This window comes from Schistocerca cancellata, chromosome 3 (assembly GCF_023864275.1).
Source record: "Schistocerca cancellata isolate TAMUIC-IGC-003103 chromosome 3, iqSchCanc2.1, whole genome shotgun sequence".
NCBI lineage: Eukaryota > Metazoa > Arthropoda > Insecta > Orthoptera > Acrididae > Schistocerca > Schistocerca cancellata.
Window position 1 is genome coordinate 621,091,088 of NC_064628.1, and position 26,800 is coordinate 621,117,887.

At 41.3% G+C, this 26,800-nt stretch overlaps 1 protein-coding gene across 2 annotated transcripts in view; it reads left to right on the top strand.

Annotated features, from left to right (window-relative positions):
* LOC126175525 (monocarboxylate transporter 14-like) overlaps positions 1 to 26,800 on the top strand; it is a 157,760-nt gene that overhangs the window by 121,438 nt on the left and 9,522 nt on the right. The window contains exons 5-7 of one of the 2 annotated variants that reach the window (XM_049922352.1): positions 4,620 to 5,119; positions 16,624 to 16,745; positions 23,303 to 23,601. In XM_049922352.1, coding sequence (XP_049778309.1) covers positions 4,620 to 5,119; positions 16,624 to 16,745; positions 23,303 to 23,601 — 921 coding nt within the window. The remainder of the gene's footprint in view (positions 1 to 4,619; positions 5,120 to 16,623; positions 16,746 to 23,302; positions 23,602 to 26,800) is intronic. The other variant, XM_049922353.1, reaches the window with a different exon arrangement.

Sequence of the window (26,800 nt, forward strand, 5' to 3'; positions counted from 1 at the left end):
GTCACAGAAAGCTAGTCTGCCACTTCGTTGTTCGTCATTTTGACTTTTTTCACCACCGTGGAACCGTCTGTGCTACCAAACCATTGTGTTATAAGATGGTGCATTACGCCGTACGCTTTCACCAACTCGGAATGGATTGTTGCTCCGTTGTTCTTCAGAAACAGAAAACGAATTACCGCACGATACCTCATTCTAACTGTGGGATTCACCATCTCGTTTTCGCTCACCGAAAGCTGTGCTGTGATATCGTGGCGCAGAAATTCCATTGCGCGCTGCAAGCAAACTTATTTTTTTTTAGAGTGTTTGTTAAAGTTTAATGTATACCTCTCGCATTCCTTGCGGAAACTGCAACACCACACTAAATTAACGTAACTTGCTGGAATTTTAGTGAATATGAACAAAGCTGAAGTGAGCACCAAGAGGTTGCATTATGACATTACTGATACAGGCGGTGGACAAAAACATACAAAAACACAAATCGTTACCATGCCCAGTATGGTGTAGGAAAACCATTGTCATTCGAAACAGCTTCCAGTCTTCTCGGAGTGGTTAAATACAGGCCCCGTATGATTTTCAAAGGAACCTTTACCATCCTTTCTGCAAAATAGTGGCAAGTTCAGGTAACGAAGGTGGAGGTGGATAGCGATTATGCACCCTTCTCTCAAAAAGTGGACAACAAAGGCTCAGTAATACTGAGAACTCGTGACTGTGGCGGCCAGGAAAGATGCGACAATTCGTCCTCGTGCTCGCAAAACCAGTCCTGGGCGACCTGAGCTGCGTGAATAGGGGCCCTGTCGCCTTGGAACGCAGCATCACCATTCTGTAACAAACGCTGTACGTGGGATGGACCTGATCAGACAAAATGGTCACACAGTCCTTGGCAATGATACGACTTTATCGAGTACCACAATATTCCTACCCAAAAATATCCTGAATCCCCACCGTGTTTCACTCTTGGGACATAAATTCGGCCAGAAGTTGGCAACACTGTAAAACAATTCTCATCCTGCCAAATGACAGTCTTCCATTGCTCTGTACTCCAGATTTTGTGGCTTTGGCACACTATCAGAGTGTGCGCCGAGGAGACAGTCAAGCAGCTCTGATATCTCTTTCAGCCCCTGCAACGAAATCAAAGATCGTTGCAGAATGCCACAAAGCCCTGATACTAGGGGAAAGCAACAGGGTTAACCTGCTGTGGGTCTCTGGTAATTTAGGAATCAGCGGCAATGAACAAGCTGTTAGGCTGACCAGGACAGGTGCAACGACTCCATCTGTTGGGCCGGAACCTACGTAGCTGGTTAGAAGGCTATACAAAGGAAACTGCATTAAGATCCAAAAACAGAAACATGGCAAGCTAATAATGCCGAAGCCATGTTTCAAGAGAAGGTCTGTTACCCTTGTCTCAAGCAGGAGACAGATATAACTTGTGGTAGGACTCATGACTGACCATGAGAAGTTCATGGAGCACATACACACGATGGGTATAGAGAAAGAAGTTCCAAAGTGCAGTTTATGCACCACATTTAATCTTCCAATGCGAAGTGCTGGAGACCAAAATACATGGAATTTTCAGGTCATTAATTCCTGTAAAAATTGTGTTCAATAAATGACTAGTAAAAAGCCTTCATGTCAAAGTTACCGTCTGGCATTGCTAGAATTACAGGGAGAGAAAACGCACAATAAACTTAGTTTCGTTGCCGGCAACAGTGGGCTAAGACCACTGTTGTTTTGTCTCCATGCGTAACTCACTCAATCAGTCATCACATATCGTAAAGCGTTAAGCTCTGTGGACATTGTACATGACACAATGGCTCGTCCCAACAAACCAAATATAACTGATTACACCCACCAGTGAACTAGCCATAAATGAATGTAACCATCTTACTGTGGTCATGCAATCTTTTCTCAGTGCTTCGAAGCTGTGGAGGACCAACTGCTCAAAATATGACTTATTATAACTGAAAGCAATGGCGTTGTGACATACTAGTTGTGTTTCAGAGACGGTGCAGCGAGAAGTCTGTGGGTTGTATAAACGATTCAAGGATGTGCATGTTATTTAAATGCTATATGACGATGTGACCTTTGCTGTTGTTGTTCAGTCCGAAGACTATTTTGATGCAGCTCTCCATGCTAGTATAAACTGCGGAAGCCTCTTCATCTCTGCATAACTACCTCAACCATCATCCATTTGAAACAGCTTACTTTATTCAAGCTTCTATCTCCCTCTACAACTTTAAACCCCACCTTCCATTGTCAAATGCACTATTCCTTGATGTCTCAGGATGTGGCCTAACAACTGCTCCCTTCTTTTAGTCAAGTTGAGCTACAAATTTCTTTTTTCTCCTATTAGAATCAGTACCTCCTCATTTGTTATTTGTTCTATCTAATTCATTCTCTTCTTATCTGAACTGGTTATCGTCCACGTTTTACTTCTATACAAGGTTACACTCCAAATTCCTTAAGGAAAGACTTCCTAAAACTTGAATTAATATATGTGATAGACTTCCTACAACTTAGGTTAATGTACATACATGACATCTGTTCTTTCGGACATGTCCAAAAGAACAGATACCATTTTGATTTCTCAGCCAGCATGAATTGAGACACAAAGCAATTACAGACATTGCCTGCGAACGGGCATTGATTTACACACATCAAAAAAAGCTTTGCATCACCTCTGCTCCGAGAGTTCCGGAAACTGTACAGAAAATTGGAATAGAGATCAACATAAACATCATTTCCGCCATTTTTATTGCTCAGGAAAACCACGTATTGCATGTTGTACCACCATACAGAGAGACCTTAATGGTGGTGGTCCAGATTGCTGTACAAACCGGTACCCCGAATACTCAGTAGTACGTCCTCTTGTATTGATGCATGCCTGTATTCGTCGTGGCATACTATCCACAAGTCCATCAACGCACTATTGGTCCAAATTTGTCCCACTCATCAACGGCGATTCGGCATAGATCCTTCAGAGTGGTTGGTGGGTCACGTCGTTCATAAACAGTCCTTTTCAATCTATCCCACGCATGCTCGATAGGATTCATGCCTGGAGAACATGCTGGACACTCTAGTCGAGCGATGTCGTTATCCAGGAGGAAGTCATTCACAAGATGTGCGCGATGGGGGCGCGAATTGTCGTCTATGAAGACGAATGCCTCGCCAGTATGCTGCCGATATAGTTGCACTATCGGTCGGAGAATGGCATTCACGTATCGTAGAGCCTATACGGCAGCTTCCATGACTACCGGCGGCGTAGTCGGCCCCACAAAATGCCACCTCAAAACAGCAGGGAACCTCCACCTTGCTGCGTTCCCTTGACAGTGTGTCTAAGGCGTTCAGCCTGACCGGGTTGCCTCCAAACACGTCTCCGACGATTGTCTGGTTGAAGGCATATATGCGACACTCATCGGTGAAGAGAACGTGATGCCAATCCTGAGCGGCCCATTCGGCATGTTGCTGGGCCCAACTGTACTGCGCTGTGTCGTGGTTGCGAAGATGGACCTCGCCATGGACGTCGGGAGTGAAGTTGCGCATAGTGCAGCCTATTGTGCACACTTTGAGTCGTAACAGGACGTCCTGTGGCTGCACGAAAAGCATTATTCAACGTGGTGGCGTTGCCGTCAGAGTTCCTCCGAGCTATAATCCGTAGATAGCGGTCATTCACTGCAGTAGTAGCCCTTTGGCGCCCAGAGTGAGGCATGTCATTGAAAGTTCCAGTCTCTCTGTATCTCTTCCATGAGCGAGCAACATCGCTTTGGCTCACTCCAAGACGCCTGGACACTTCCGTTGTTGAGAGCCCTTCCTGGCACAAAGTAACGATGCGGGCGCGATCGAACAGTGGTATTGACCGTCTAGGCATGGTTGAACTACGTACAGACAACACGAGCCGTGTACCTTCTTCCTGTTGGAATGACTGGAACTGATCGGTTGTCGGACCCCCTCTGTCTAATAGGCGCTGCTCATACATGGTTGTCTACATCTTTGGACGGGTTTAGGGACATCTCTGAACAGCCAAAGGGACTGTGTCTGTGATCCAATATCCACAGTCAATGTGTATCTTCAGGAGTTCTTGGAACTGGGGTGACGCAAAACTTTTTTTGATGCTTGTATATCAATAGAAAAAGTTTAAAATTTGTACCGGACTGCTATTCTAGCCCAGGTCTTCTGCTCACTAGGCAGACACGATACCCTCTGCGCCATCACAACCGTACGGACTATCATAGCACTCCTGTCGTCAGACCGAAATTCTCAACGTATCCACAAACTACTACTATAGTGCCCCTTGCCCATTATCCTCATTACTCGCGGCGTTTCGGTGGGTCCCATAAGAGTTAGAGACTGGCGTGCATATGCACTGAAGAGGTCATCGGCCGTCCTCACTTCAGTTATATAAGTATATATGTGGTGTCTTTGCTTTCGGACATAATTATATAATTTTTATGTGTTGGCACTGAGGGAAACTTTCATCTCATGTACCACAGAACCTGAACTGCCAAGTTAAGCCATTTTCACTGTCCATGAACTACCTGGTGTGAAGCAGTAAAACTATGTTCTGAAGTCATTTGAACCATTGTATGTGACATACGTCTGAGTGAAATATTTATTTGTTTCAGGTCTAGGCATGGGCCTCGTCGTTACAGCATGTTTTACGGGTTTCAATATTTACTTCCACCGCAGAAAAACCTTTGCGATGGGGATTACTCAGTTGGCAATGGGACTAGGAATTTTCGGGTTTCCGATGTTGGTACAACATTTAGTGGACAGTTTTGGCTTCAGAATGGCGCAGTGCATTATCTGCGCAATCAATATGAGCATTATTCCTGTCTTAGTAATCCTGAGGCCACTGCAGAAGAGGAGCCCAGGCAAGAGCGCTGACAAGCGCTCGTCTGCAAGTCGGAGTACCGAATTTCGCTCGGGCTTTGCAAGTCAGAGGACCGATATCTCAAAGTCTTTGTCAGTGGATCACATAAATGAAAGGAATGCAGAGGAACAAAACTTGAACGGAGACAAGTTCAATATGTCTCTAAACCATTTATCAACGCGAGGACGTAGTCTGAACGATAAGGAAATGACGTCGACAGAAAGGAAGGAAGATCTCGGAGGCGAAACACAGGTAACGTATGAATATTTATGCTTAGCAACAGTGAAGTGGTTTTTAATTGTTAATCAAGATCCATTTACAACTTTCAACGTGTTATTGTGGAAACACTAATGTAGTATCGGTAAATCAATATAGTTGCAATATTTGATTCATGTTTTCTATTTAAAGTCTATTGCACTCAGGAAAATACACCATTTTAACATTATGACATTGCATAACATTTTTTCTTTCTTTAATGATCTTTTCATTCCCCCACATTGGCAGGGGAGGACTGACAGCAACCATACGGGTGTTATTCAGCCAAACCCTAAATAACGAAAAGTGTGAGGTCATCCAAATGAGTGGTAAAAGTAATTCCTTAAACTTCCGTTACACGATAAATCAGTCAAATCTAAAGGCCGTAAATTCAACCAACTTTTTCTTCCAAATGCGAAAATATTATGTTGACACCGACCTACGTAGGGAGAAACGATCACCTGATAAAATAAGGGAAATCAGAGCTCTTACGGAAAGTTATAGGTGTTCGTTCTTTCCGCGCGCTATACGAGATTGGAATAATAGAGAATTGTGAAGGTGATTCGATGAACCCTCTACCAGGCACTTAAATTGATTTGCAGAATATCCATGTAGATGTAGATGTAGAAAATATAAACATGTCACTTTTACAGTCAAAATGTTTAAACGATAGGTTTAAAATACTATAAAAATTCATATATGCAGACTGAAGCGACGATGAAAATTTGTACGGAGGGCAGGATTCCAACCTGAGTCTACTATTCATAGTCAGATGCACTAACCACTACACGACCCTGGCACAGTGCCTTTGTACAACTGCACATATTCCTCCTCAGTCCAAATTCCAGTTCATGCCTCAGCCTACTTGGTGTTTCCCTAGTGAGCAGGAAACATGGGTGCAAATCTCGGCCTTGGTACAAATTTTCTTTCTTCACTTCTGTCTGCATATATACATCAAACACGTACCCGACTAATACGGTAATAGTTGGTAGTGACTTTAATTTATACTCGATATGTTACCGAAAATACATGTTTAATTCTGGAGGTACGCATAAAATACCATCCGAAATTGTGCTAAACGCATTCTCCGAAAATTATTTCGAGCAATTAGTTCATGAGCCCGCGCGAATAGTAAACGATTGTGAAAACACACAAATAATCCTGAGTTAATAATGAGCCTAAAAACCGATTCAGGGGTTAGTGAACACAGGGTTGTCGTAGTGAGAATGAATACTGTAATCCCCAAATCCTCGAAAAATAAGCGAAAATATACCTATTCAAAAAATCAGATAAAAATTCACTTGACGCCTTCCTGAGAGACAATCTCCACTCATCCCAAATTAATAATGTAAGTGTAGACAAGATGTGACTTGAATTCAAAGAAATAGTATAGGCATCAATTGAGAGATTTATACTACATAAATTAGCAAAGGACAGAGCTGATCCACCTTGGCACACAAAACGGGTTAGAACACTGTTGCAGAAACAACGAAACAAACGTGCCAAATTTAAACAGATGCAAAATCCCCAAGACTGGCGAGCTTTTACACAAGCTCGAAATTTAGCGTGGACTTCATTGCGAGATGCTTATAACAGTTTCCACAACGAAACTTTGTCTCGAAATCTGGCAGAAAATCCAAAGAGATTCTGGTCGTATGTGACGTATTTTAGCGGCAAGAAACAATCAATGCCTTCCCTGTGCGATAGCAATGGACATACTATCGAAGACAGTGCTGCCAAAGCAGAGTTACTAAACACAGCCTTCCGAAATGCCTTCGCAAAAGAAGACCAAGTAAATATTCCAGAACTCGAATCGATAACAGCTGCCAACATGAGTAACGTAGAAGTAAATATCCTCGGAGTAGTGAACTAACTTGAATCACTTAATAAAAGCAAGTCTTCTGGCCCAGACAGAATACCAACTATGTTCCTTTCGGAGTATGCAGATGCATTAGCTCCATACTTAACAATCATATACAACAGTTCGCTCGACGAAAGATCCGTACCCAAAAACTGCAATGTTGCACAGGTCACACCAATATTCAGGAAAGGTAGTAGGAGAAATCCACTAAATTACAGGCCCTTTACGTTGACATGCAGCAGGATTTTCGAACATACATTGTGTTCGAAAAATATGAATCACCTCGAAGAAAACGGTCTACTGACACACAGTCAACGTGGGTTTAGAAAATATGGTTACTGTGAAAGACAACTAGCTCTTTATTCACATGAAGTGCTGAGTGCTATTGACAAGGGATTTCAGATCGATTCCTTATTTCTGGATTTCCGGAAGGCTTTTGACACTGTACCACACAAGCGGCTCGTAGTGAAATTGCGTACTTACGGAATATCGTCTCAAATGGTTCAAATGGCTCTAAGCACTATGCGACTTAACTTCTGAGGTCATCAGTCTCCTAGACTTAGAACTACTTAAACCTAACTAACCTAAGGACATCACACACATCCATGCGCGAGGTAGGAATCGATCTTGAGGCCGTAGCAGCAGCGCGGTTCCGGACTGAAGCGCCTAGAACCGCTCGGTCACAGCGGCCGGCGAATATCTTCTCAGTTATGTGACTGGATTTGTGATTTCCTGTCAGAGAGGTCACATTTCGTAGTAATTCACGGAAAGTCGTCGGGTAAAACAGAAGTGATTTCTGGCGTTCTCCAAGGTAGTGTTAAAGGCCCTTTGCAGTTCCTTATCTATATAAACGTTTTGGGAGACAATCTGAGCAGCTGTCTTCCATTGTTTGCAGTTTACGCTGTCGTTTATCGACTAATAAAGTCATCAGAAGATCAAAACAAACTGCAAAACGATTTAGAAAAGATATCTGAATGTTGTGAAAAATAGCAGTTGACCCTAAATAACGAAACGTGTGAGGTCATCCACATGAGTGCTAAAAGGAACTCGTTAAACTTCGGTTACACGGTAAATCAGTCTAATCTAAAAGCCGTAAATTCACCTAAATACCTAGGTATTACAATTACGAACAAATAAAATTGGAAGGAACACATAGAAAATGTTGTGGGGAAGGCTAACCAAAGACGTCGTTTTATTGGCAGGCACTTAGAAAATGTGTCAGACCTACTAAGGAGACTGCCTACGCTACGCTTGTCCGTCCTCTTCTAGAATACTGCTGTGCAGTGTGGGACCCTTACCAGATAGGACTGACGGAGTACATCGAAAAAGTTCAAAGAAAGGAAGCACGTTTTGTATTATTCCGAAATATGGGAGAGAGTGTCATAGAAATTATACAGGATTTGGGCTGGACATCATTAAAAGAAAAGCGTTTTTCGTTGCGACGTAATCTTCTCACGAAATTCCAACCACTAAATTTCTCCTCCTAATGCGAAAATGTTTTGTTGACTCAGACCTACATAGGGAGGAACGATCACCACGATAAAATAAGGGAAATCAGAGCTCGTACGGAAAGATATAGGGGTTCATTCTTTCCGCGCGCTATACGAGATTGGAATAATAGAGAATTTTGAAGGTGGTTCGATGAACCCTCTGCCAGGCACTTAAATGTGATTTGCAGATTATCCACGTAGACCTAGATGTAGATGTCTGACACTTCAAAAGGTCTCTAGAACCACGAAGTTTCATTTGACTATAAAAATTATTATTTTTGGTGACTTACTGTAAAGCAGCTGTTCTAAGATTATGATGGTACAGATAAATAGGTCGTTAAATCTGTGAGTGGGGGAATGGTACCTTGTTGCTTTCAGAAGTGTGACGAATAAGTGGACGTTGAAACAGGAAGGTGTAGAGGTGGGTTATTGGTGGTCAGGAGGACTGGGGTGTTATCAGAGCCCTGGTCTAAGGATATGGGGACTAGGTCTGTAGGTAGCAGGATGGATAATTACCTGGGGGGATTTCTGAGTCAAGAAGAAGGAGCCTTGGGATAGGATATGGAGGGTGTGAAGATAGAGTGTAACTTTTGGTACAGATGCGGCAGCAGCCCAAGACTGGGTTATGATGGTACAGTTTACACGATGTACATACATACATTAATCCTTATTCCATAGATCATGAATACGACATTTCGTAATGATGTGGAACATGTCACTTTAACATAAGTTCTCTTTACACAAAATATATATATATATATATATTTTTTTTTTTTACAGTTACTACTTCATAAGAAAGTTTCATCTATTGAGTAGAAGGAGTTGTTATTCAGAAATTCTTTTAATTTGCTTTTAAATTTAGGTTGGCTATCTGTCAGACTTTTAATACTATTTGGCAAATGACCAAAGATTTTTGTCGCAGCATAATTTACCCCTTTCTGTACCAAAGTGAGATTTAATCCAGAATAGTGAAGATCATCCCTTCCTCTAGTATTGTAGCTATGCACTTCGCTGTTATTTTTGAATTGGGATGGGTTATTAATGACAAATTTCATAACTGAATACATGTATTGTGAAGGTACTGTGAATATCCCGAGTTTCTTTAATAAATCTCTGAAAGGTGATCTTGGGCGGGCTCCAGCTATTATTCTGATTAAACGTTTTTGTGCAGTGAATACTTTCTCTCTTAATGTCGAATTGTCCCAAAATATGATGCCATATGATAGCTATGAATGAAAATAGATACAGTAGGCTAATTTACTGATATATTTATTACCAAAATTTACAGTAACCCTAATAGCATAAGTAGCTGAACTTAACAAGTTCAGAAGATCATCTATGTGTTTCTTCCAATTTAATTTCTCATCAATGCACACACCCAGAAATTTTGAGTATTCCGCCTTAGTACCATTCTGCTCATAGTCTATATTTATCAATGGTGTTATGCCATTTAGTGCACAGAATTGTATAAACTGAGTTTTCTCAAAATTTAGTGAGAGTCCATTTGCAGAGAACCACTTAATAATTTTCTGTAAGACATTATTTCCAATTTCCTCAGCTGATTCGTGTGTATTGTATGTGATCTGTATCATCAGCAAAAAGAATTAGCTTTGCATCTTCATGAATATGGAATGACAAATCGTTAATATATATTAAGAACAATAAGGGACCCAAGACTGAACCCTGTGGGACACCATTCTTGATACCTCCCCAGTTAGAGGACTCTTCTGGTTTTTTCAGACTATATGTACTGTTAATTTCAACCTTCTGCAGTCTTCCAGTTAAGTATGAGTTAAACCATTTGTGCACTGTCCCACTCATACCCCAATACGTAAGCTTATCCAGAAGAATTTCATGATTCACAAAATCAAAAGCCTTTGAGAGATCACAAAATATCCCATCGGTTGATGTTTGGTTATTCAATGCATTTAATATTTGATCAGTGAAAGCATATATAGCATTTTCTGTTGAAAAGCCTTTCTGAAAAACAAATTGACATTTTGTTATTACTTCATCTTTACAGATATGTGATGCTACCCTTGAATACATTACTTTTTCAAGAATTTTAGATAAAGCTGTCAGAAGTGAGTTGTCTGCATCAGATCTATTCCCTTTTTTATGCAATGGTTTAACAATAGCGTATTTCAGTCTATCTGGAAAATGGCCTGTTTCAGTGAGCTATTACGTGTGTGGCTGACTATCCTACTCATTTGTTGGGAACAAGCTTTTAGTACTCTGTTGAAAATGCCATCAATTCCATGTGAGCTTTTACTTTTGAGTGAATTTATTGTTTTCCTCATTCCAGTAGGAGAGGTGGGTTGAATTTCAATTTTATCAAATTGCAGAGGTACCGCCTCTTCCATATACTGCCATGCATTTTCTAATGAATAACTGGATCCTATTTTCTCTACAACACTTAAAAATGATTAATAAAAATATTTTCTACTTCTGACTTATTGTTAACAAATTTTTCATTATGTTTGATAGAAATACAGTCTTCCTGTCCTCTCAGTTTCCTTTTAACAACATTCCAAATTGTTTTAATTTTATTATCAGATGTGCTAATCTCAGACATTATGCACATACTTCTGGACTTTTTAATAACTTTTCTTAGTACAGTGCAGTAGTTTTTATAATGTTTCACTGTTGCAGGATCATTACTGCTCCTAGCTATGAGATACATTTCTCTTTTCTGTTTACATGATAGTTTTATCCCTTTAGTAAGACATGGCTTTTTACATGGTTTCTTGCAATTATATTTCACTGTATCTACTCACAAAGGTATCATGAAATAGGTTAAATTTTAAATTAGTATCGTGTTTCCTATACACCTCATCCCAATCTAACTGCTGCAATCTTTTCCTAAAATTCTGAATTCTTGAAATCATTAACTGAATGCGCTGTTTTGGAGGACTGTTTTGCATTACTGTATGGAGCTATATCATATACTGTAAATAGCTGTGTACCATGATCAGACAGACCATTCTTAACAGGAAAAGGTTATGTTTGATTAAATTTATCTTGGTCTTTGAAAACATTATCTATCAGTGTGCTCCTTTCCTGCACCACCTGAGTATGAAAATCAATAACTCATGTCAAATTGAGAGAACCAAGTTATACTTCAACATCATGCTTTCTATCATCATTTCAGAAAATCTACATTGAAATCCCCACAAACAATGATTTGCTTTCCTCTGACAGATAGCACAACAAAGAATCCAAGTTTTCCAAAAATAGTTGAAAATTTCCCAATGGGGACCTACACATGGCTACAATCATAAAAGTGCCATTATTTAGTTTAAGCTCACAGGCACAAGCTTCTACATGTTGCTCTACACAAATTTTTTAGTTCCCAAATTTTTCACACTGAGGCAGATTTTGACATATATGGCAACGCCTCCTCTCTCCATAGTGACTCTACTTGTATGTGCTGAAAGCTTGTATCCACCTACATTTACCATTACCATACCTGTGACTATATGATTTTCAGACAGACATAGTACATCTATTCCACCCTCGGTTTCTAAATCTTTTAAACAAACAAGAAGCTCATTACTTTGTTTTTTAATCCCCTGATATTCTGATGCAATATATTAACATTATTTTTCGTTATGCTTTATAGCACAGTGTATAGTATTTGCGTAGATATTTTAGGTATTTGATGAGAGAGGTTAATTTTATCAGCTTATAGGGGATACATATAGGAGGGGGGAAGATGGATGCAGAACACGAGGAAGAGCGCTTGGCATTCTGCGACCTGTAGGGAGAGGCAAAGTTTTGGGTGTGCAGAGATGCAGGTTACATTGGCAATGGTGAAGTTGGGTTAGATAAAGCTTTTGTAGAGGTAGAGCATTGTGAAAGGATGTAATTCCCATGCGGATCAAAAGCATCTGTATGCCATGTAATGCAGAATTGACCGTTAGATTTCACCACGCTCGGGCCCGCCAATATCGAAGGAGGCAAGAAGTATTGTGTTGTCAGTAGAGGAGCAGTAACAGCAGAATGAGTCGGTCAGAAGAGTTCAGTGACTTCGAACGTGGACTAGTCACTGGGTGTCACCTGAGTAACGAATCCATCACGGACATTTCAATCCTTCTAAAGCTTCCCAAATCATGACGACGTCACTGTGAAGTGGAAACGTGAAGTAACAACCACCAGGCAGAACGCATATACTGACAGACAGGGACGTTCGAGCTTCGCGAAGGGTGGTTCTAAACAATCACATGAAATCAGCTGAAGGGATCACTCATGGGTTCCAAAGTTTTGTCACCAGCCCAGCTAGCGTAATGACTGTCCGTAGGAAGTTAAAAAAGATTGGAGTACTATTTTTGAGCGCTCCTCATAAGCCACTCATTTCTGCAACCAGTGCTTATCGACACTTGAGGTGGTGTAAAGAGCGACGACACTGTACAACGAATGACGAAACGAGTGGTTCGGAGAAATGAATCACGCTGTACCCTGTGTCAGTCCAGAGGAGGGATTTGGGTTTGGCGAATGTTTGGAGAGCGTTCCCTGCCATCTTGTGCAGTTCCAGCAGTGAAGTACAGAGAAAGTGGTACGATATGAGGGTGTTTTCCGTGCGTGCTTAAATGTGGTCCCATTATTGCACTTAAGGAAACACCAAACGAGGAAGGATATGAACACATTTTACAGCATTGTGTACTGCATACAGTAGAGGAACACTTTAGGGACGACGTCTACATAAGAATGACAATGGACCCTGTCATAAAGCAGCATCTGTGAGGCGATGGTTTGTGGATAGTGATATTCCTGAAATGTACTGGCCTGCCAGAGTTCTGACCTGAACCCAATTGAACATCTTTTGGGGGAGTTAGAACGTTGGCTTTGCTCAAGACCCCCACATCCAGAGTCACCATTTCTCTGGTTACGGTTCTTGAGGAAGAATAAGCTGCCATTCCTCCACAGACTTTCAGACAGCTCATTGAATGTGTCCCCGGTAGAGCTCTAGCCGTCACTATCGCGAAGGGTGTATGTGAGCAGGTAGTTTATATGTGGCACCATGTTAGTTTACAGTAGATAGTTGGTACAACATGTTTTAATGTGTTAATAACATGGGTAAATGGATACAGGTGGCGAAGTTGAAATAATTTAAAACACTGGGATGTAGCTATTAATGTACATGAAACTTCCCCTGTGTGATGATGTCAACACTAACAGGACGTAAAATCCAAACATCATAAACATTGTAGATATGAACCAATCTTCCCTTAATTTATTCAGCCACAGTAATTGTTTATGGAGGTAAGTTTGACTCCTAATCTGACAGCAAAAAGGAAATTAATAAATAAAACACCTCGAACGACTTGTCTTCAGGCTTTAAAGCATGAATCCTCGATAGGAAGCGTTGCTGTCATGTGAATGATAGTCCTCAAAGAAATATAGGGTGCCTGGGCTAGAGATATATAAAAACATTTGTATGTATTTCAGTACCTGTCAAGGCTTATCACTTTATTTGTCCAACACTCTACACAGGAGCTCAAACATTTTTATGCAGCTTGGTAAAGTTCAGTGTAGGTACCGTTTGTATATCGATAGATGTCGAAGCGATACTCCACTACTCCCCAGATGTTCATAACAATGACAGGTGTTACGGCCTCTAGTGTGGCGTGGATCCGTTGTTTCAGATCTGCTCCATTTCGAATTCTTCTTCTCTAAACGATATCCTTGATAAACCTCAATGCACTGAAATAGAAAGGAGTCAGATCGGAACACCGAGGGGGAGGGGGGGCAGGCAATGTGATTTCCCTCCCCATCCAACACTCAGGAAACGCCTCAAGGAAAAATATAGTAACATCCCCACGATACTGGGTGTGGGCACCAGCCTGCTGGAAAATGAGGTCGGGAAGTGTACAGTTCGTCAGCATGTGTGCCCTGTCACTGGCGCGTGTGAGCCGCGCAACTCACCCCTGTTCATAAAATGGTGAGGATCACATCTTGAAAAGTGTATCTGTCGACACAAATTTACCCAGCAACATAAAATGTCGGGTTCTTTCGCTATAAGTATTTGTTTGTGTATATCTCTAGCTCAGACATCCTATAATGTGTAATTCAGACGTAATGCTTTGGCAGATCCACATACCGTACATTTTCAAAGAAATTGTTCATATCGCCAGAGCAACATACCTGCATCCGATGCTTGTTGCCTTGGCCGATCGTAGTTTATGCTGAGCTATGGAATGTGAAATTGATGGCCTCATAGTTTCTTCATGTCCGAAAAGTGACCTCACGTATAATTCTATGATTTCTCGTGGGATATTGTTTATTAGTCAGAATTGTCGGACAGTGCAAGTCTGTGCGGTGAGTAGCGCCGCCATGTAAACCATCAAGGGCCAACGTGATAAAACTGCAGCAACCTGGAAAACTGCGTTTCCTATCGTCAGATCGCAACGAGTAGGAAAAAGTTTTCCGATTATAGCACTCTCAAAGTATAGTGGAGAATCCATAGATCTCGCAAAAGCTGCCAATTTTGGTTATGCTCTCGCTCATTGCGACGCTCGGCGAATCGAGTAATTCAGACCATGCGCGGAAGACCACAGTTTGGTTCACGGTAGGCGCCTCTGAACACGCTGCCTTCATCTGTGGTAGGTTGAACATCGAGATCCTACGTGTTGGTCAGTCGAGGTTCCTTAATTCACTGGGCTATTATTAATGGGACACGTGAGCGTCTTCCTTGTGTGATCTCCGCAAGTAGGCCACGACGGCGTTCAGGCTGGCAACCACTGCTTGCAAACAGCGGGCATTTGATGTCGGCCAGTTGCCTCGAGAAACTGTCATGAAATTTACATCCCAGAGCCGCATTGTCAATAAATCCGCAGGAGAAGCCTTGAGTGATTATTCGGGCCATGTGTACTACCCCCCAACGACTAGTGGACAAGCTCTTTGATCTCATTGCGAAGTACACTGCCTGTTCCACTAGGAAATGTTCCTCTACCAGCTCTACACGTCAAATGGTTCATGCGTTATGTGGCCCCAGCACACTTCAGTTTGGACGTACGCTGGTTTTTTGACAACACCTTCCCAGTACGTGGGTTGAGCTTTGTGGTCCTGTATGTTGATCATTCTACTTTCTTTAATCTATTGGACTGTTATTGTTGGGACACATGAAATGTTTTTCTGCATGCCATGCATGTGTGGCAACGCATCAAAAATGGCCCTGAGCACTATGGACTTAACATCTGAGGTCATCAGTCCCCTAGAACTTAGAACTACTTAAACCTAACTAACGTAAGGAGATGACACATATTCATGCCCGAGGCAAGATACGAACCTGCGACCGTAGCGGTCGCGCGGTTCCAGACTGAACCGCTTAGAACCGCTCGGCCACCAGCGGCCTGCGCAACGCATCAAAATGAACCAACAGAACCAACTGGTGGTAAATGGGTGATGTCGAAAAGCTGCAAGGTCTCGTGATTAAGCTGTTGCGGGTCACTAACGTCGTTCATTTGCAACATTTTATTTGCCACGCAATAAACTATACTTCAGTGAAAGTTAATTACCGTTTAAAATGTACATATTTCACGCTAAGGCCCTCGATAAAGGAAAATAAAACACTGTCCCGCCTCCAAAAACGACAGAGGCGGTATTGCAAGTTACTGTTATGAAGCGTAGTGTTGTAATCCGTGGTATAAAAATAAGACAAACTATTTCCATGAACAATTTGCTTTTAATGAACAACACGCTGCAGCTTCATAGGTCGTGCAGTGGCTGCATCAAACAGTACCCAACCCACCGAATCAGTGCGTAATCCAAACTTAAGGATGTACAACATGGAACTGACAAGGAAACAATAGTGTGCTCGTATTGCTAATTTCGTTATTCATTTAACTTCATTTTATAATCACTGAAATAAAATCACACGACCACTCAACTTGTGGACTTTACTTTCTCCTCTTATTATAGGTACTTTATTGTTTTCATTGATATTGGCTGGATAAGTCGGTAACGGTACTTTCTCAAAATAATTGCCTACAAATGCAACTTAATGGAGTATGCTGTGAGACAAAGACTTGTTGAAATGTAGATAGCATGGCACTTTATTACAAAAAAATGTCCTTACCAAGTTAATATATTTAGCTACATTATGTTGTTAACGAAATGATAAAATATTTTTTTTTTTTTTATTGTGGCAGCAGAAGCGACCTTCCCACCACAGTGCTGGGACTCTCAACAGTCAGGTACAGTCGTCTCGACCAGCGAGCTCTCTAAAAGACAGCCCATCACCAAGAGCTGCAGCAGGCAGGAACACCAGAAGGTAAAACACATTAAGCTTCAACTTCTTAAGTTAGCAACACTAGTTCAGTACCTCACCAACAATCAATTACTTAAACAGTACAAGTACTCAGAGACCAACGATTCGGAAAAGACCGACACAAACCGAGAAACACAGAAGACTATAATCACTACGTTTACATGGAGCTCCCCAAATCATATTTCGTAAACCTATTTCCCAATATCACATCTGGTTGGTCACGTAAACACCCAATTTCGATTGTGGAAATGCCGTGCTATGTGGCGACTTCAAAAATTAAATCAAATGTTATCTGAGCGTTCAAGTAATTTTTATTACAAGCCAAGGGCCTTGCCGTAATGGTAACACCGGGTCCCGTCAGATCACCGAAGTTAAGCGCTGCTGGGCTTGGCTAGCACTTGTTTGGGTGACCATCCTGTCTGCCGAGAGCTGTTGGTAAGCAGGGTGCACTCAGCCCTTTGAGGAAAATGGAGGAGCTACTTGACCGAGATGTAGCGGCTCCGGTCACGGAAACTGACGACGGCCGGGGGAGCGATGAACTGACCACATCCCCTCCATACCTGCATCCAGTGACGCCAATAGGCTCAGGATGACACGGCGGTCGGTCAGTACCGTGGGGGCCTTCCGAGTCCTGCTCGTAGGGAGTTGGGTTTAGCTCAGTTTAAGTAATTTTTATTGAATGCCTCAATTCACTTCAAAGTGACACAAATACATGATACTTACTTATTATACTTCAAAATCTTCGTTAAGTTTCCGAAAATAGTTGTCTGAAAGTTCTACCAATCGTTCAGTTCTTCAACGACAGTCGTCCGCTCTTGGTGACCGAGCTATTCGAGAACAGCTGTTGGAAAATCTCTCTCGCTGCAGGTGTTCTTTCAGCTTGCTGGAAAGATAGCCTGTACACTATCTCCTTTGGTCGATGTCGATGGTCTTGCATCCTGATGAGCATCACCCACACTTGTGCCGCTTGATCAGATTTTTAGCGCCATTTCACCACGGCCAAGGTCACCTTGTTTATTAAGGAAAGGCGGTTTGTGTACTGAATGACACTGTCTAAGACTGGACCTGTAGAACAGCCGGAAGAAACTTTTACTCCCTTTATTTTAAGGTACATTTCATTTTATTTTATTTTGCAATATGATGTAACTTCTTGGTGTGAACAATTACTCTGTGTGTCAGCAAGGATGTCTCATGCCAAGTTATAGTCATTTGCTTTCAATTTTTCCGTTTTTTCGATTTGGAAGATGATTATATTGTTAGGGACAAAGTACCTTGACAACGATTATTATTTTTCTATAGCATCCAGCGAATAATTTAAGTAAGGCGCAGGCTTTAAACTCTACTGCCGGACTGTAAATTCGCCCATTTGCTGCTCGTTGTGGTTTTGTCCTTAGTTCTTCATTTGGTTTTGAGAAGAGGAATATTACGTCAAGATATTCGTTTCTCAAATTTGACTCATGAAGAAATACAATTTCTGTTTTAATATATATCAAGAAGGTTTAGTTCACCACAAGGAACTTTCATCACGACACATGGACCCTGACGAAAATTTACTATTTCATTTTATATATTTATTTCTCGGTCACGTTTTTATTGCTGTAAGGGTGAAGATTATGAATCACCCTTTGTCGGAATATGACATCTCCGTTTTAATTCAACTAAAACAGTGAAGCTCTTGCTCCAAAGAATCGTACCGTCCAGCGTACTTCGACTTTGGAATACGTTTCCAGTTGATGCACCATTTCACTCCCACATTGTGGCCGGCCGCTGTGACCGAGCGGTTCTCAGCGCTTCAGTCCGGAACCACGCGGCTCCTACGGTCGCAAGAACGAAACCTGTCTCGGGCATGTATGTGTGTGAAGTCTTTAGGTTAGTTAGGTTTGAGTAGAGCTAGGGGACTGATGACCTCAGAAGTTAAGTCCCATAGTGCTTAAAGCTATTGGAAACCACACTGTGAGGCACTCGTTATCAGTGCTGCTGCAAAACTTTATCTTCAGGGAACTTTGAGCTTGTACTCCCTTCTGACAATGTGACACTGTTGTTGCCCAGTGGCCCTAGCGAGGGGTGACATATGTACTTTCGGAAGTCCGTGCATAGCTGCCGGGTTTTCTCTTCCACAATCGATTTTTTGCTCCCATGTAAACCTTCAACCGTTTTCGGAAAGTGCTTGGGTTGTCAGATTACGTCTTGACAAAAAGTTTCTGCTAATCTGGGTCCAATGACTTTTTGTTCAGTGAAGAAGACATAGGTATATTAGACTTAGGATGAAACTGTCAACTTCCGACATTTAACTGGAGAGAAACAGCTGACTAAAAAAGCAACCGTTTGTAAAAAACTACTGACAACAGTAAAAGTCAATATTTGACCGGTCTATCGACAGTACTGCAGGCCTTAACATACAAACACGACAGCGAAAAACGGCTTCCGAAAATCGGTTTTCGTGTTCCGATAGTTGTGCCTCATGTAATCTTAGCAATCGTGGGCGTTTTTAAAATGCACAGTATGATTTAACTTCTATCGCGCACATGTTTAAGGTTGGGAAAACGACAGACTAGGTGTCTTACGACGGTGGCTCAAAAATACAACAAATAGCATACTATCCTTCAATTTCTGTCGCTGTACAGAGTGAGAGGGCGACTTTTTTCACTTCAAATATCTTTTGATTCATCACAGACTTCAACAAGCAATTGGCAACGTTCTTAAAATCGTTATTGTGTTCACAGATTCAGAAAAAAGATTTCTACCGCCTCATTTCTACTCTGCAGCAAATGTGCAGCATTGTTCCACCAGAAATAATAAATTTTAAGGCAGATTTGTCTGTGTATAACAAGGTTACGAAAGCATGTTGGTGATAACTTTATGAACCACTTGAGACGACTCATTAAGGTGAAAATACAGTATAAATACACACAATTTAACACATCAAAAGATATTTAAGATGAAGAAATTCACGACTCTATTCCGAATGGGGATTGGAACAAAAATATGGCAAGCTATTTGTTGTGAATTATTTTTACATTTGTCAGATCGTTAAACTGAGGGAAGAAAATCCTTTAGTAAATTCCAATTCCACTCATTCACCGTTAAAAATACATTGGGTTGTTACATTCTGCCAAAATTGCAACAGAATTGGCGATTTATTTTTGTCTGAATTGTTAAGCTTTTATTCCTTTGAATACGCATGATCAGTTATGGGTAACAACTAGATTTTGCTTCTTTTGCCAGAATACAGTACGATTTGCGCAAACTCACCTTACCAATATAGGTACTTAAGCAGTAGCTATTGCTATGGAATCCTGAAACAGAGTTCAAATGGTTCAAATGGCTCTGAGCACTATGGGACTTAACTGCTGAGGTCATCAGCCCCTAAAACTTAGAACTACTTAAACCTAACTAACCTAAGGACATCACACACATCCATGCCCGAGGCAGGATTCGAACCTGCGACCGTAGCAGTCCCGCGTAGAATGTCTACGAGTTACAAATGTACTTTATGATGGGAAAGTACGTCGCTTCCCTTCAAGCCGCGAGATATGCTTAGTAATAAAATAACTGAAATCCAAAGCTGGATAATCGATTTATAGTAATGGTCAAACACAAGTTTTCAATTTATCACAAGTAAATTATAAACAATTCACCTCTGACGTACATGGCTCTAGATTTATTGAGGACACCAGTAGATAGTTATGGTTTGTCAAAGCTAGACTAAACGTTCGAGAGCTGTTACAGATTAGTGGAAAAGGAAGAAGGAAGACGATGAAGTGATTGGGGACGGAACAGAAGTTTGGACATGAAATGTGCTGTTATGTTGGGCGAAAAAACACTCTTCGGCACAGTGGTGAGTTCTTAGATTACTTCTGAAGCAGGCCGAATTGATGCTAAAAAACATACAAAATATTAGATCAGTTTATTACAACTACAACAAGATTAAGTACAATCAATGGCCATAGGAATATCATATACGCTTGTTACTGTCACTGATCACTAACGTATCACTTGGTACGGTAGAAGATATGTCTGCCGGCCACTGTGGTCGACTTCGTGATGACTGGGTGTTGTGTGCTGTCCTTAGGTTAGTTAGGTTTAAGTAGTTCTGAGTTCTAGGGGACTGATGACCATAGCTGTTAAGTCCCATAGTGCTCAGAGCCATTTGAACCACTGTGGTTCCCGACTGTAGCGCCTAGAACCGCTCGGCCACACCGGCCGGCTGAAACAGAGTGTTTCACTAAATAAGCAATTGGCGACCATAGAGGACAAATCTCATTGTGTCAGTTCGTGCCTCATAAAAAATTACAGTATTGCACTGAAGAAAAACTATAGTCCCTGGTGTATTTCTGTAGACAACGAAGTCATGTGTACTAATTGCATGGAAAATTATTCATCACTTTGCATGCTATAATTTGCAAAACCCCGTTTCGATATCTTGAACAGTTATGAAACATGACTGTTTATGAATAGTTCTCTTTCGCTTTATTGTGGTGTGAACAGTGCGCTGCATAAAATCCATTTCCTCAAGATTGGAAATACGTATAGGCCTCATCCCAGATCTATAGAAAAATTCAATTTATTAGCTAAATTTCATACACGGTAATGTGTGACCTAGTATTCATCAAATGCAAAATCATAACGTCCCCTATTTTTCATCCCGAATTTCGCGCTGTATATTACTTAAATGTTAAATATCACAATAACTATGATCTTTAACGAAGTGATAGACACTTCAGAACGCTGTAAAATCGTTTGGAAAGATTTCTGGCAGCTGGCATGCTCACTCCTCGATTTTGTCAGCGCAGTGCGTTGTCCGGCGCCAGCGCCCTCATTGGACAACATGGGGATAATCTCTGTACTTTTTCTTGACGCCCGCGCTGCCCTCCGCTGCGCGGGTAACACGCTTTCTTCCTGCGGGCATCCTCCAAGTGTTGGCTCTCCATCCAAGGGAGAAGTTTTGCATGCAGCCGAATTACAAAAGGGACACCCAAGGGATCGGATTCGAATAAGATGACTGTGATCATGAGACTGACTTGGTGAGTCAACGCATTGATCAGTAGTGGAATTAGACCGCAAAAGCAGGATTACCTTAGGGGCAGAAGTCTGGCTCCAGCAAATAAACAAAGCTGAATGTTCGTGAGAATAAGTAGTCGACCGGAATGAAATCCAGCAAAGACTAGAATGAGAATCAGAGCAACATGGGGCAGACGGAAGTCATCGAAGGGTCTGATAAACACCAAGGGCAAACGCACATCAGATCCTGAATATCAAGTCTTTACATGAGGTCCCAATAGGAAGTCTCTCTAAAGGACCATCGTGAATTCTCATTCGTCACAGCGTCTCCACCCGAAAGTCTGCTGAATGCGATCACCGAATCTTATTACTCTCCCAAAATGTTAACCCCACTGTCTAGTTCTCTTGTTCTGAGGTAGTTTCTTCCCCCTCTTGCGCTTTCAGAGTGCTGAAATTTTGGCGTCGTTTCTTATCACTGCCAACTGATAGAAGATTGTTCCTGAGCAGTTCGCCTGCTCTCGATTCCTCGTTCTAGGGTACCAACGTTCTGCTGAAAATTTGCCAGACTTTCACATACGAGTGCCCATCAAGCGTTCTCAAGGTTTTTTGCCTGGCGTTATGACGGTTAGCTGCGTTTTGGCAAATAATCTTACCCCTCGACCAATCTATAGTTGGCGTCAGGGTGGTCACACACCTGCAAGAAGGTTAACTACTTCGTTACGTTTCCCACCAAGATGCAGTTTTAGCGGAAGAATTTCTTTTAGTAGTGCAGAGAGCCAGCTAACTATGACTCCCCTCTGTCAGTCACAAGCCTTTCACAATAAGGTCTCTCCATCAGGAAGCAGTGCTCCGTTCGGTATGTCCGCATTGTCAGTTACCTGTGTTTCGAGCAAAGGGATTCCACAGACTGCCAACAACTAACCGTTCCTTTTGTGCGTAAAGCCAATGTATCTCAGTCACTCGCCGTCCGTTATACTTTGGCAGCTGCATGTAGTCTAAATAGAAACTATCTCTGTAACTGGTTCCTATATTACAAAAATAATTTCAATCAGGAACTATTTGTACATTAGAGGTGGGCTCAGATATCCAGATATGCATAAATGAACAAGTAATGAAACCCACCAATTATCTAAACTTAATAACATGAGGCTGGAGAGACTTTTAATCTTTTCACTAGCTTGCTGTTACATTACGAAACATGCTGTCAGTATATGTTGCAAACACGATGCCATAATCTTAACAATCAATGGGAAATCTTTACCTGAAAATATTAACTGTGGGTCATAACACAACTTGAGCTTTACTCATTATATTCGAGAGTAAGCGGCAGAGAGAAAGAGAGACAGACAGAGAGATAGAGAGAGAAGGGGAGGGGGCAGGGGGGCGCGGTCGACCTTGTGCCACAAAATAGTGAATTTAAGATATAATTTGAGATTTAGAAACAGTCTCACATCTTGTTCGTTCTCAGTCTACAAACTAGAGTAAGCTAAATAATAAGTGTTTAAAGCTCGTATTGGCGGTGTGCATAATAACTTATACAGAAATGTGGTTTTTTCCAGATGGTGGTCAGCAGTTGTGGACCTCTTTGACTTGACACTGATGCAAGATTTCTCCATAGCTAATTCTCTAGTTGGTATATCTCTGATATTCTTCGTCGACATGATGTTTATGACGGTGATTCCACTGTACTTGTTCAACACCGGACTTTCTCGTAAAGACGCTGCCTTGGCCATGTCTGTGATGACTTTCTCTGACATGGCAGGACGGCTTAGTATGGCAATCATCGGCGCCTGTGGGGTCACGAAGAACAGGCTGCTGTTCCTTCTGGGTTCAACAGCGTGCGTGTCCTTCCGAACAAGTAAGTAAGCCTCAGTGCTATTGGAGAACACTTTTAGATTCACGAATGAGATTGCACCTGTAGTTTTGGGTCAGTACCAATTTTTTTTATTTTGTTTTACGCGTCTAGTTCCGTAGGACCAAAATTGAGGAGCAGATCTCCAAGGTCATGGAACGTGTCAGTACATGAAATTACAACCGAAAAGTAATAACAGATGAAATAAAATGTTTATGAACCCAAAAAAGACAGGCCATAAATGTATGTAAAGGCAATCAACAATATAACACAGGAATCAGCTTAATTTTTCAAGGAACTCTTCGACAGAATAGAAGGAGTGACCCCTGAGGAAACTCTTACGTTTTAATTTGAAAGCGCGTCGTTTACTCCTAGCATTTTTGAATTCTTGTGGTAGCTTACTGAAAATGGATGCAGCAGTATACTGCACACCTTTCTGCACAAGAGTCAAGGAAGTGCGATCCAGATGCAGACTCGGTTTCTGCCTATATATATATATATATATATATATATATATATATATCTTGAGGGTCCAATGTCAGTATACCCAGGCTAATTAACAGGGGTCGACGACAAGAGACAATTTATTGCTCGAACCGCCCGTTTCTGACAGAATAATACCCTTTGAGAATGGGAAAAGTTACCCCAAAATACATATGATACCATACGACATAAGCGAATGAAACATAAGCAAAGTAGACTACTTTTCGTGTCCAACTATCACTTACTTCAAATATCATTCGAAGTAAAAATGGCAGCATTAAGTCTTTGAACAACATCCTGGACGTTTTTGACAGTTGGCTATCTATCTGAAAACCTAGAAATTTGCATTGTTCAGTTTCACTAATCATAAGCTCATTCTGTGAAATTAAAACGCGGGTTTTGTTGAATTGTGTGTTAGAAACTGTAAATGCTGTGTCTTACTGTGATTTAGCACTAGTTTATTTTCCAGAACCAATGAACTTATGCCATAAACTGCACAATTTGAAACAGAGTCAATATCGCACACAACGTCCTTTACTACCAAGCTAGTGTCATCAGCAAACAGATCTATTTTAGAATTACCCGTAATGCTACAGGACATATAAATAAGAAACAAGAGTGGCCCCAGCACTGATCCCTGCCCTCCCCCCCCCCCCCCCCATTTGATTGTTCCTCCCTCAGACCTCACATCACAAAAATTCTCAACAACGTGAAAAACGACCTTTTGCTATCTGTTGTTAAAGTAAGAGGTGAGCCAGTTGTGAGCTACTCCCTGTATTCCATAATAGTTCAACTTCTGGAGGAATATTTTGCCATCAACACAATCGAATGCCTTAGTTAAATCTTAAGAGATGTATAGCGTTCTTAACCTTTTGGTTCTTTGAGTAATTTTGACGAATAAGCTCGAGATGCATTCAGCTACAGAGTTCTTATGTTGGAAAAAAGTTCGTTTGCTTACACACTGCCAGCTATGCTAACAACTAGTTCTCGCCTTTCAGTTGCATAGTATAAATCAACAAAAGCAGATCACTCCATCCTCTTTTCTTTTTTCTTAGATGTTATATCGTTGTACTGGGGAATGACATACAAGTAACAATCCATTAATTTGGTAAAAGCTCCTTCTAATAGAACCAGTAAACTTCTCAAAAGAATTCTTGCACTGCCTGCATATCTACGAACATGGATGATAAGTAAAACGTTGTTGGCAAAAATCTCGAAAAGTTCTTTACCAGCTGACTTCAGATATTCACACAGTACTCTAATTAACATTTGGACGGATACAGGCTACATATTTGTAACATATGTAAATATATATATACTTACAATATCAACACAAGGCATTGTTTAATGTTGTTACCAAAAATCTGGAAAATTCTTTACCTATTTACTTCAAATTTTCACCCGACTCTGATGAAATTTTGACGGCCATAGAATATATATTTTTAAATATAAGATTGAATGGGCAAAATTATTGGCAAAAGGTTCAAAAAGTTCTTGATCAACTTATTTTAATATTTTGCACGATAACCAGCTGATCGATTCACGACTCCTACCCGCTATTACGGGCCAAGGGAAATTACAACTTTTCGCGATCCCACTCTGTACTAGCTGTATGCATTACTTTCTCCACCTAATAGTGTTCACTTTAACTTCACATAAAATTTTACTTGATGGACTAATCCATAAGTGGCTGCTATCAAGTACCTTTCAATGCACATTCAGTTGGGCATACTCTATGTACTTTTCCAAACAACACTGTACAGGTGTTCTGTTAAAACTGACTGCGAGAGAAAAAATGCTGTGCTGTGGATATGTGCGTTTCCGTTTCCTTTCTAGCAGTCAGTTTTAACTTATAAATCAGTGCATTTAAACTATAAGACAAATTTCTTATATAATATCTTTATCCCTATATACAATTTTAAACAAAATTTGCATATTCAACAATGCGCTATTACGTTTTATTCCTTGCAGTTGGTTTTAAGAGAAAACAGGAAAGTTGTATTTATGGCTTATTGGCTTATGATTAGAATACTACTTCTGAATCTGAATCGTCCGAAACTTTGTAATCCTCCCCGTCCGCAGATTAAAATTGTGCAAAATACTATCCTTACAGATCCCTCAGCTGCAGATGTGTCTCCCATACCCTGTATAGCAATGGTCGATATTCATTTTAAGTGACTTCGGTTTCCAGCTGAGGTTTCCTTTGCAACACCAATAAACAAGGCTCAAATTGAGAGAGAAGGAGGGCTAGTGGCAGGTAGAGGAGATGGACAGAGATGGGGAGGAAATGAACATAAAGAGGAGAGGAGGAGATAGAGAGCGGGAGGAGGAAGAGAACAACAGATAGGGAGGATGAGGTGATGGACAGAGAAATGGAGAGGAGACGGAGACTAGGACGTACATCCAACTCCCATACATATTTAGCAAATGAGAAGCAATGCTGGATTCGCGAGTACAGTACAGTAGAAAGAATGTATGATTAAATGTGAAGTTCATTTAGTTCGCAGAGCTGCCTTCTTCTAGCAGCAACAGTCTCTCTGTGGCATCAAGTCGATCTGAAGGGGACCAAACAGTGAGGTCATCGGCCCCTTCGCATTAGGGAAGGAAATCGGCCTAGCCCTTTCAAAGGAACCATCCCAGGATTTGCCTGAAGCGATATAGGGAAATCCCGGAAAACCTAAATCAGCATGGCTGGATGTGGGTCTCAACCATCGTCCTCCTA